At 40.7% G+C, this 12,831-nt stretch overlaps 1 protein-coding gene across 1 annotated transcript; it reads left to right on the top strand.

The window, feature by feature from the left end:
- Positions 1 to 2,479: 2,479 nt before the first annotated feature.
- On the top strand, positions 2,480 to 4,183 carry LOC138423617 (dnaJ homolog subfamily A member 1). The gene has a single exon (XM_069559704.1). The coding sequence runs from the start codon at positions 2,593 to 2,595 to the stop codon at positions 3,784 to 3,786; it is 1,194 nt and encodes a 397-aa protein (XP_069415805.1). The 5' UTR covers positions 2,480 to 2,592; the 3' UTR covers positions 3,787 to 4,183.
- The last annotated feature ends 8,648 nt before the right edge of the window (positions 4,184 to 12,831 follow it).

Below are 12,831 nucleotides of genomic sequence, written 5' to 3' on the forward strand. Positions count from 1 at the left end.
CTTTCCAGACCTTACGGCTCTGGCTGCCTGTCCCCGGCGGGGGATGGTCTGCAGCCGGCTTTTTCCGTTCCGTCCTTTGTTCTGTGCTCGGTCCTGGCGGGGTCTTATGTTCGAGCTTTTCGCGTGGTAGCTATCCCACAGTCTGGTTTGCTAGCCCAGGTTAGGTCGTTCTGGTTGCGTGTGGGGCGTTCCTGCCCGATTCTTACAAAGCTCTGCAGCCCGCGCCTCCCGCGCGTCCCTGCCCTGCCCCCACCCCACTTCCCAATGGCGGATGCAGGCGTCTGTGCTGCTTTTCCACTGGGGGAGTTACTGTTGGGCTTGTAATCTGTTGGTTTTAATTATTTATCTATTTTTCCTTCCTGTTATGTTGCCCTCTGTGTTTCCAAGGTTCGCCACAGACTCGGCAGGGAGAGTGTTTCCTGGTGTTTGGAAACCTCTCTTCTTAAAATTCCCTTCCCAGGACGGGCTTCCCTTCCCGGGACGGAGCTCCCTCCCCACCTCCTTTGTCTCCTTTTTCGTCTTTTATATTTTATCCTACCTGTTTTTGAAGACAAAGGTCTGCTTTTCTGGTTGCCTGATGTCCTCTGCCAGCCTACATAATTTGTTTTGTGAAGTTTGCTCAGCGTTGAAATGTTCTTTTGAGGAATTTGTGAAGGAGAAAGTGATCTTCCCGTCCTATTCCTCCGCCATCTTTCCCTCCTCTATCCATCCTTCAATTAAAATAAATTTTTAAAAAGTAAAACATTAGAATGAAGTGGGTCCAAGATGGCAGACAAATTAACTTCAATTGAACCTTGATCTTCAATCAGCAAGCTAAGTGACACACCCAAAGGCACCATAATGGGCACTTTCCAAGGCACTGTCAAAAGACCCAAAAGGGCGCAGTGGCCCAATTCCTGGAAATATCCACCCCTCCCCCAAAATAGTTAGAATAATCCCTCCCACTCATTAGCCTATGAAATTACTCAGCCCACAAAAGCTAGCCACACTACATTTCAAGACGTCCACACTCTGTCTGTGGAGTGTGTTTCTCTCTGAATAAATCCATTCCCTACCTATCACTCTATCTCTCACTGAATTCTTTCTGTGATGAGACAAGAACCTGAGCTTCATTAGATCCTGAAAACAGATCTGTGATCTCAGTTGGAAGACTGGGTTTTGGCTGGGTTCGAGTCCCAGCACATGAGTTCAGGTCCCAAAATGAGGTAAATGGTTTCAGATGGATTTGAAAACTTTAATTTGAAAATAATATTTCAACGTTCTTTCCGAAAACTCTTAACATAAATAATTCCTTGATAAAGATAAAACAGTCAAAAGTAGATTGGGGGTGGAGGGGAGGAAAAGACCAACTAATTAATTTCAGTATTTTTACAAATTTCCAAAATTAAGTTTACTTGATGGCACAGGCCATGATAAATTTGAAAGACTTTTTCACAAAGTAACAACTGATATCATCATCTAGGTATGCTTTAAAACACAAACCTCAATTTTTCCTTTTTTATAGTGGAAATAATAAAATTTGCTATGATTTGAGAGGGAAAAATTACCACTCACATTATCCCATATAAAATAATTTAATCACTTTTAAAATAAAACATTTTTACTTTAAACATTTTCTCATGTGAGGAATGTGCAAGTTAGCTTATCGTTTCATTTACCTACTGAGCTGGTACATGAGATTCATGTGAAAAGAATCAAGTGTAATTTCAGTTTTACCATTAATTATTCATGTGGTACAGCTGACACATGACTTCCTCAGGTCTTGGTGTCCATAAGGGCATCAGATTCTATGATTGCTGAACTACATTCCAGGTCACTTATTAATTTGAGGCCTTGTGGGGCCCTCCAATACACAAGTCCTTTCTGTGTCCCCTGTTTTCTGTTTGTATGAAATGGGCTCCATTCAGCCTCCTAGACCTTTTCCGAGTTCCACAGAGTAGATTTAATCAGTTGCTTATCAGGGAAAGAAAGAAATACAGAAAAAAAAGTAGCTCTGGGGAAGGGTCCTGATTCCTCCTCAAGGAATGTACATGACAATATCTTGGGTCCCCACCCAGGTGGAGGATGGTAACTTTAGGCTGAGCCCAAGATTCTTGGACACCACTCTGGTACCTCAGAAGAAAGTCTGTACACAGTGGAAGATTTTGAAGGCTCTGACCTCATCCCCTAACATGTCCCTTTAAAATCTTTCATGACCAAGGAGTATCTTTGGGGTTGGTTATTTGGACACAAGTCCAACTTCTCCCCAGATTTCCAGCCTCCTGAATAAGGCAAACTCTCTGCTCCTTCCAGCACTTGTTTCTGAAGTATTGGTTTTGGAGCAGCAAGCAGCCAAACCTGGGCTCAGTAACAAATACAATATTCTGTTATTGAAATATTTTGATATTATAATTGCCATTTATCTACAAATACAGACATTATATATTAGTGACTCAAGTACAATTTAGAAATAGTTGTTTAAAAAAACAAATAAGGAACTTTCCAGAACGCTCGGTGAAAGGCGGAGGAGCGGCGGCTGCCCGAGCTGCGCACAGCAACGCGCTCCTTCCCGCTCCCCCACACCGGCATCGGCCCGCTCACCGGCTGTAGAAAATGGTGAAAGAAACCACTTACTATGATGTTTTGGGGGTCAAACCCAATGCCACCCAAGAAGAATTGAAAAAGGCTTACAGGAAACTGGCCTTGAAGTACCACCCTGATAAGAATCCAAATGAAGGCGAGAAGTTTAAACAGATTTCTCAAGCTTACGAAGTGCTCTCTGATGCAAAGAAAAGGGAATTATATGACAAAGGAGGAGAACAGGCAATTAAAGAAGGTGGAGCAGGTGGTGGTTTTGGCTCCCCCATGGACATCTTTGATATGTTTTTCGGAGGAGGAGGCAGGATGCAGAGAGAGAGGAGAGGTAAAAACGTTGTGCATCAACTTACAGTAACTTTAGAAGATTTATATAATGGTGCAACAAGAAAACTAGCTCTGCAAAAGAATGTGATTTGTGACAAATGTGAAGGCCGAGGTGGTAAGAAAGGAGCAGTAGAATGCTGTCCCAATTGCCGAGGTACTGGAATGCAAATAAGAATTCATCAGATAGGACCTGGAATGGTTCAGCAAATTCAGTCTGTGTGCATGGAGTGCCAGGGCCATGGGGAGCGGATCAGTCCTAAAGATAGATGTAAAAGCTGCAACGGAAGGAAGATAGTTCGAGAAAAGAAAATTCTAGAAGTTCATATTGACAAAGGCATGAAAGATGGCCAGAAGATAACATTCCATGGTGAAGGAGACCAAGAACCAGGACTGGAGCCAGGAGATATTATCATTGTTCTAGATCAGAAGGACCATGCTGTTTTTACTCGACGAGGAGAAGACCTTTTCATGTGTATGGACATACAGCTGGTTGAGGCATTGTGTGGCTTCCAGAAGCCAATATCTACTCTTGACAACCGAACCATAGTCATCACTTCTCATCCAGGTCAGATTGTCAAGCATGGAGATATCAAGTGTGTGCTAAATGAAGGCATGCCAATTTACCGTAGGCCATATGAAAAGGGTCGCCTAATCATTGAATTTAAGGTAAACTTTCCTGAGAATGGCTTTCTCTCTCCTGATAAACTCTCTTTGCTGGAAAAACTTCTGCCTGAGAGGAAGGAAGTAGAAGAGACTGATGAAATGGACCAGGTAGAATTAGTGGACTTTGATCCAAATCAGGAAAGACGGCGCCATTACAATGGAGAAGCATATGAGGATGATGAACATCATCCTCGGGGTGGTGTTCAGTGTCAGACCTCTTAGTAGGGCCTGTGAATAACACTCACTGCTGGTGTTTTATTTGCAGTAGTGATTGAGTGAAGGACTATAATCATAATATGCTCACTACTTGCTTTTGTTTTAATATTCAACTATAGTAGTGTTTAAAAGTTAAATGAAGAATAAACTCGAATATAAAAGCTCTGACTTTGCCCTGTATGTATGATGACTTCAGTGTGCAAGATAAGTTTAACACTTGTAAAAACGACTTTAAAAAATTTCCCCTAGCACTTGTTAGGCCATACTTTGTGATTGATTTCAGCTATGTACATGGAATAGCTTAGACTGAAATGCCAGGTATATGTATTGACTTCAGTGTATGACCCTTAATTGTTAAGCTATGAAATTAAAACTGTGTTTAACTGGCAGTCAGACAAAGAAATTAATGTGGAGAAGTGTTGGTCTGTATAGTTGTAGTAAGTGGGATTCATTGTGATGCTTCTGCATTTATTCTATTGCCTCAACTGTTAACTTGAAGATGGCATGCTGTATAACTTAATTTAGCCTGTGGTATCAGTGATAGAAATGATACCTTTGTAAAGAAGGGGTTTATCATAACTTGCTGCTTCTTGAGGGATTGCACTTGTAGAATTGCATTCCCTTCTTCTGCTGTGCCATCTTTTATTAATATATATAGCTATTGGTCCTGGTTACTTTTTTTGCTGCGCCCCCCCCACTTTGGACCACAGTAAGCCTTAGAGTAGTGACTTCTGGAGCAGGGAAACTTAGAGTGATGAGACCTTTACATGGAGAAGTAATTTGCATGTATGAGATAGGAAGGTGTTTTTGTAGGTATGTTACAGGCTTAAACCATTTAACTTACGCTCCAGAGTAACTGTAATTTAATGTTGGTAGTATAGCAAATTATGATGAATAGCTTTAATTGTATGTTTAAAGTCATATGTTCACAAGCTTAAATCTGGTATCAGAATTTAAGCAATTCTTGAAATGTATGAATGTCTCTTTAATATACTGATTACAAAGCAAAAAAAAAAAATAAATAAATAAATAAAATAAAATAAAAAAACAAATAAGCTTACCATTGAAACAGAAATGAAAGACACCAAATCTTGCTGAGTACTTTCTACATTTACTTTCAATGGTAGCAAAATGTAAACTATTCATGATAATAGTTCATGGATCATCTGCAGATGTGCTATAAATTTGTACATGTAAGGATGCTTTAGTAATTCAAGATGTCACAGCTATTCCTTTCCAGTTAATCTCTAGGAATAAATAGAACAAGAGTCTGAGACCCCCAAGAGGGATTGAGGGACTGAGGGAATCATCTGGTTTACAGATTTACCTAAAAGGAAATCAGCCAGGATTTCCCGTTTTATAAAGATGATTTTGCTTTAATGGAAAACGCCACTAAAATTTTTTAAATTAAATTCTTCTGTTTAAAGGTATAATGAGCAAGTGATGATTTCCCTATAATATCATTTTATCAATATTCTAAATCAAGACATTTTTTAAAAACTAATTTTGACTCGATTAATTGAAGACTTGCTCGTTGTTAGTAAGATTGCTTTTTAAAAATAGTTTACATATGGTATTTTTAAATGAAGCTGAGTAGTTCAAGTATCTACAGAAAGAGGTGGATTTATTTTTTCCCTAATGTTGAAAGAAATTATAGTTGACCCTGAATAACACTGAAAGTAGAAAGAAAGGATGGAGTAAAGAGAGACAGATGAAGTATATAAGACAATGAAAATTAAAGTTAAAATTAATTATTAAAAATTGTTATTTTATCTTCCAAAACCCCTTTGATCATACTAGCATACATATTACCTTGTTTTTCATGACAAGATCACCCTCAGTTTTAAGTTAGTCTACTTGATAAAACTTTCTCTCCTAATAACTCACATCATGTGAAGTTCTATAGATAATAGATAAAAATGAGAACATAATATCATACATGATTTGGAGGTCAGAGTAAAATGCACACGAGGTTCAGCTATGAAGCAATTGACATTTTGTGGTCATTAAGCTCACAATCTAATTTTAGATATTAACAAAGTGAAAGTCCTGTATGGTTGGTCTTCTGGTAGTTTCTGTGCCTATTGTGAGGCTGCTGCCTCTATTTATAACACTTTCAGTATACTGTCTATGTGATTGCCTCTGATCCAATGCAGACATTACACACAAAATGATCTGTCTCAGTATTTTATTTTCAGATCTTGTTTTGATTCAGAAAAGGAAAAAGAGAAAAATAATTATTCAGATTGAACAACATAATTCCAAACCTCATTGTCCTCTTTCTAAAAGTGTAGTAGTCACTTAGAAGTTCAGGTATTTCCTCCATGAAATGCACTCAGAGTTCTGTAATAACCTGTGAGCAGGAGTCTCGAACACTGAGGATGGCAGCCTCAGTGGGGTGAGCGCATATGTGTCTGCCACATTCATGCTTTGGAAAGGAAGAACAGAGTCTCTGTTCTCCCGAGCCTCTCATTCTGGTGGGAGTTCAGGACATGCCACCTCAAAATAGGCTGCTTTGGTATGTTGATTATTTTGAGCTATAGGCATTTGGAGAGGCTTTCTCTAAACTCTCTCTCTCTCCCTAAATACAGGTCCTCCAAAAGGAACTAAATTGCCACAGATTCCTCCTGGAGTTTCACCAACTGAGAAGAAGTGATTCATCACAGGAGAGGAGACCAGAAGTCAAAATCATACCCAGACTTTGTCACAAGCTATCATAGCTCTCATCTGTTCTTCTAAGGGCCTATTCATCTTTCCCCCAAATCATTCACCCTCCCCTTAGTGGCCTACATCTCCTCTCCTGTTCCCCTAAAAAGAGGATGCTAAAGTCATAAATCTGAAAACTGTTTTGGATATTTGATTTTGTTTCCTGTGGTGCCCCCAAGCACATAATACTGAATATTAAAAAATTAGTATAATTTTTCTTATATTAATCTCCTTATTGACAGCTTGTTTTAGAGACCCAGTCATGGAACCTATAATAGTTAGCAAAAGTCTCTCTTCACCTACACAGTAAACAAATGATATATCCCTACAATACTGGCCACAAAGGGCAGCCAATGGAGGGATGGGGCTGGGTGCCCAGAGGAGAGGGACAGAAATCAGGTGGAATTCTAGCACAGACCTGAAGGCAATGAAGGCAGGAGCCACACCCATGTGGGTGTTAAAGGGAGCCTGGGATCAGCTGGGCCAAGTGTTGCCATAAGATGCAGTGGAAGCAACCTAGATGTCCATTGGCAGACGAATGGATAAGAAAACTGTGGTACATTTACACAATGGAATATTACTCAGCCATTAAAATGAATGCATTTGAATCAGTTCTAATGAGATGGATGAGACTGGAGCATGTTATACAGAGTGAAGTAAGTCAGAAAGAAAAACACCAATACAGTGTATTAATGCATATATATGGAATTTAGAAAGATGGTAATGATAACCCTATAGGTGAGACAGCAAAAGAGGCACAAATGTAAAGAACAGACTTTTGGACTCTGTGGGAGGAGGCGAGGATGGGATGATGTAAGAGAATAGCATTGAAACGTCTGTATTTCATATACATGTGTGAAATAGATGGCCAGTCCAGGTTCAAAGCATGAGAAAGGGTGCTCAGGGCCGGGCCCTAGGATGAGCCTGAGGGTAGGATGGAGAGGGAGGTGGGAGGGGAGTTCAGGATGGGGAACACGTGTACACACATGGCTGATTCATGTCAATGATGGCAAAAACCACTGCAGTATTGTAAAGTAATTAGCCTCCAATTAAATAAATGATGTTTTTAATCCCAATACTATACACACAAAAAAAATCCAGTGGGATGAAGACTTCTGGGTTTGACACTGAGGTCGCTGTTGGCCTTGATGAGACCAGTGTTGGTGGTTTAGTGAAGACTAAATCTGCTGGGAAAAAGATTGAGAGAACAGGTGGAGAGGAAGTAGAGATTTTGAAAGAAGATATCTTCTGAACCTGAGTTACATATCCAGAACAGTCTAGGCACAGCTGTGTCAGAAGCAGCACCCTACCAGAAGCAATGAGATGCTCAATGCAAGGAAACAAAGAGCCTGTGAGACGGCACAGACCAGGGAGGCTCTGCCTTGTGAAGGTGAAGGCCAGCAGTCATCCAGCGGCACTGCATTCAGTGTCTGCGGAGACGACAGATATGTCAGCCACAGCTCTTCCCTGCACTGGCGTGGCTGATGCTTTGTAGGCAAGAAGGAAAGCCTTTCTCAGCCCTTTCAAGGTCCCTGGCTGGATCCAAAAATCCAACTGATAAAGATAGAGTAATAGGAGAAAGTGAAAGTGAAGTCACTCAGTTGTGTCCAACTCTTTGTGACCCATGGACTGTATTCCGCCAGGCTCCTCCGGCCATGGGATTTTCCAGGCAAGAATACTGGAATGGATTGCCATTTCTTTCTCCAGGTGATCTTCCTGACCCAGGAGAAAAGTGTACACTATTTACCGGATATTTTGTGTTGTATTTGAGTTGTATTTTCTTTGTTGGAATTCTGAAATGACAGAGATCATACTGAACTAATGTATGCACTTTCTAGCATAATGTCAGGCATAGCATAGGACTCATTGTTTACTCAGTAAATGAATATGATAAATGATGTGACTATTTAGAAAGTTCCTCTATTTTCTGTGTCTGCTTACAAAAAAAAAAAAAGTGTGCTCATATGAGTTTGCCTGACAATACCTCTTATGCTTATAACCTGCAGCAGGTCAGAACCACAGGTGTTCATTGCAAGTAACTGTCTCCTCCTCCTAAGAAATCACACATCTCTGCCCTGGCCAAGAGCATTTCACATACTGCTGCTTGTCATCCACCTCTCCTCTCCCAAGTCAGAAAGAAGGCAGGGCTCACCTGCCACCCTGCCCCCTCCAGAAAGAGCCTCCCATTCCCAGCATGACTTGATGCTCACCTTGTATCCAGGTGTAAGTAAGTGAAAGTCTTACCTCTTCTTCCAGGAAGTCTCCTTAAAGAGAAGCTAAATGCTCTTCTCTGTTTCTCCCTCCAACAAGCTGCTGAGGTCCTAACAGACACCTTGAAACATGAAACTGAGAGCACACCTAAGGATGGACAGATGGGAGCTGGAGGAAGCAAGCACCTGGCTACCTCACTGGCTGACAACCGAACTACATTCCTGGCTACCTTACTGCCCACCCCACAGTTCAGTTCATTTCAGTTGCTCAGTCATGTCTGACTCTTTGTGACCCCATGAATCGAAGCAGGCCAGGCCTCCCTGTCCATCACCAACTCCCGGAGTTCACTCACACTCACGTCCATCGAGTCCATGATGCCATCCAGCCATCTCATCCTCGGTCGTCCCCCTCCTCTCCTGCCCCCAATCCCTCCCAGCATCAGAGTCTTTTCCAGTGAGTCAACTTTTTGCATGAGGTGGCCAAAGTACTGGAGTTTCAGCTTTAGCATCATTCCTTCCAAAGAAATCCCAAGGCTGATCTCCTTCAGAATGGACTGCTTGGATCTCCTTGCAGTCCAAGGGACTCTCAAGAGTCTTCTCCAACACCACAGTTCAAAAGCATCAATTCTTCAGTGCTCAGCCTTCTTCACAGTCCAACTCTCACATCCATACATGACCACAGGAAAAACCATAGCCTTGACTAGGTGGACCTTAGTCGGCAAAGTAATGTCTCTGCTTTTGAATATACTATCTAGGTTGGTCATAACTTTTCTTCCCAGGAGTAAGCGTCTTTTAATTTCATGGCTGCAGTCACCATCTGCAGTGATTTTGGAGCCCCCCCCCCAAATAAAGTCTGACACTGTTTCTACTATTTCCCCATCTGTTTCCCATGAAGTGATGGGACCAGATGCCATGATCTTCGTTTTCTGAATGTTGAGCTTTAAGCCAATTTTTTCACTCTCCTCTTTCACTTTCATCAAGAGGCTTTTTGGTTCCTCTTCACTTTCTGCCATAAGGGTGGTGTCATTTTGATATTTTTCCCGGCAATCTTGATTCCGGCTTGTGTTTCTTCCAGTTCAGCGTTTCTCATGATGTACTCTGCATAGAACTTAAATAAGCAGGATGACAATATACAGCCTTGACATACTCCTTTTCCTATTTGGAACTATTCTGTTGTTTCATGTCCAGTTCTAACTGTTGCCTCCTGACCTGCATACAGATTTCTGAAGAGGCAGGTCAGGTGGTCTGGTATTCCCATCACTCTCAGAATTTTCCAAAGTTTATTGTGAACCACACAGTCAAAGGCTTTGGCATAGTCAATAAAGCAGAAATAGATGTTTTTCTGGAACTCTCTTGCTTTTTCCATGATCCAGTAGATGTTGGCAATCTGATCTCTGGTTCCTCTGCCTTTCCTAAAACCAGCTTGAACATCTGGAAATTCAAGGTTCACGTATTGCTGAAGCCTGGCTTGGAGAATTTTGAGTATTACTTTACTAGCATGTGAGACGAGTGCAATTGTGCGGTAGTCTGAGCATTCTTTGGCATTGCCTTTCTTTGGGATTGGAATGAAAACTGACCTTTTCCAGTCCTGTGGCCACTGCTGAGTTTTCCAAATTTGCTGGCATATTGAGTGCAGCATTTTCACAGCATCATCTTTCAGGATTTGAAATAGCTCAACTGGAATTTCATCACCTCCACTAACTTTGTTCATAGTGATGCTTTCTGAAGCACACTTGACTTCACATTCCAGGATGTCTGGCTCTAGATGTGTGATCACACCATTGTGATTATCCAGGTCGTGAAGATCTTTTTTGTGCAGTTCTTCTGTGTATTCTTGCCACCTGTTCTTAATATCTTCTGCTTCTGCTAAGTCCATACCATTTCTGTCCTTTATCGAGCCCATCTTTGCATGAAATGTTCCCTTGGTATCTCTAATTTTCTTGAGGAGATCTCTAGTCTTTCCCATTCTGTTCTTTTCCTCGATTTCTTTGCATTGATTGCTAAAGAAGGCTTTCTTATCTCTTCTTGCTATTCTTTGGAATTCTGCATTCAGATGCTTATATCTTTCCTTTTCTCCTTTGCTTTTCGCTTCTCTTCTTTTCACAGCTATTTGTAAGACCTCCCCAGACAACCATTTTGCTTTTTTGCATTTCTTTTCCAATGGGATTGTCTTGATCCCTGTCTCCTGTACAATGTCATGAACCTCACTCCATAGTTCATCAGGCATTCTATCTATCAGATCTAGTCCCTTAAATCTATTTCTCACTTCCACTGTATAATCATAAGGGATTTGATTTAGGTCATATCTGAATGGTCTAGCGGTTTTCCCTACTTTCTTCAATTTGAGTCTGAATTTGGTAATAAGGAGTTCATGATCTGAGCCACAGTCAGCTCCTGGTCTTGTTTTTGTTGACTGTATAGAGCTTCTCCATCTTTGGCTGCAAAGAATAGAATCAATCTGATTTTGGTGTTGACCATCTGGTGATGTCCATGTTAGAGTCTTCTCTTGTGTTGTTGGAAGAGGGTGTTTGCTATGACCAGTGCATTTTCTTGGCAAAACTCTTTTAGTCTTTGCCCTGCTTCATTCCGCATTCCAAGGCCAAACTTGCCTGTTACTCCAGGTGTCTCTTGACTTCCTACTTTTGCATTCCAGGCCCCTATAATGAAAAGGACATCTTTTTTGGGTGTTAGTTCTAAAAGGTCTTGTACGTCTTCATAGAAATGTTCAACTCCCTGGTCATCTTTTAAAATGAGAAAAATAAAATAAAATCCACCTACTATTAACCCTATGTTAAAAACATAAGAGCAGGCCCCAAATGGAGTTGCTTACACCAACTCAATGCCAACAGACAGAGACGACTAAATTACAATTTCTGTTGTTCCAGAAATTACATCTTAATTTCAGGTAGTTGGTAATCACCTGATCAGCCCTAATGAGTTCAGCTGCCTGACAGACTCCCCCATCTCCTAAAGGAAAGTAACCTTGCAATAACCAACCCAGTTTTTGGCCTAGTGTATCTTCCTTATTCCTGGTCCATTCTGTCTATAAAAAGTCTTCATTTTGTACAGCTTCTCAGAGCTCCTTGCTATTTGCTAAATTGGATGGTACTCAACTCATGAATCATTGAATGGAGCCAATAAGATCTTTAAAATTTAACTCAGTTGAATTTTGTTTTCTAACAAGACAAATTGACCAGAAAAGCACACAAACTTATTGAGATTTATGTAACTCAGAGGAGTCTTCATAAGAAAATGGAGACCTAAAGAAGTAGTTAAACTTGAGTGTTTCTGTGCTAGGTTTGATGAAGAGTAGGAAGTCATGGAAAGACGTGATAGGTCCAGAAGGTAGGAGTGAGAGGTGGTGTCTTAGGCGAGATTTATTGAGGCTGGTTCCTCCAGATTCTTTTTGGGGTCCTGATCTTGGAGATGCTCCATTCCTCTAGGTATAGGGAGATTTTATGACCTTTCTAAGGAGAGAAGGTGAGGGAAATTCTCAAACTAAGTCACCTTAAAATATTCAATTTGTCAAATACCATATATAGGAGGAGTGTGTCCTGAATCCCACCAGTATGCTTTTTTTTTTTTTTCTTTTTTAAAGCATTTGCTTACTGGGACTCTGTGAGCCAAAAGCGGCATTTCTGCCAATTTACTATGTGAGTTTTCACAGTGAAAATGGGTTCACATGGAAATAGCACCACTGAACCAAAGAAGGCAAAACCAGAAATAGCTTTACAAACATAGTGTACAACATACATTTCTTATTGTATAATAACCACTGTATCTCAGTTAAAATCTGAAACTATTCTCTAAAATTATTTTTAAGGTTTAGAGAAGAGAAAATCATTTGGGATCAGGGGTTGGAAGCAAATTGCAAACACTTGTTTTCTTATAGAAATGATGTGGCACAGACAGGATTGGAGGTATTTACATTTCAAAACAAAATTCTGTGAGAGTTAACAGCCAGAACACTAGGAGGCCTTCTTAAAAACATTGACTCCTACAGGTAGAAATCTGAAGCTAGTGAACTACAGCTGTGGGCTTTAAATGGGAAAGGGCTTTTTCTGTAATTTTTCCTTCTACACGAGACATAGAAGAGGGATATTTAAATGTCAACTTGGATTTGAAGTAAGGGTTG

The sequence above is a fragment of the Ovis canadensis genome, chromosome 18 (assembly GCF_042477335.2).
Source record: "Ovis canadensis isolate MfBH-ARS-UI-01 breed Bighorn chromosome 18, ARS-UI_OviCan_v2, whole genome shotgun sequence".
In the NCBI taxonomy this organism is placed as follows: domain Eukaryota; kingdom Metazoa; phylum Chordata; class Mammalia; order Artiodactyla; family Bovidae; genus Ovis; species Ovis canadensis.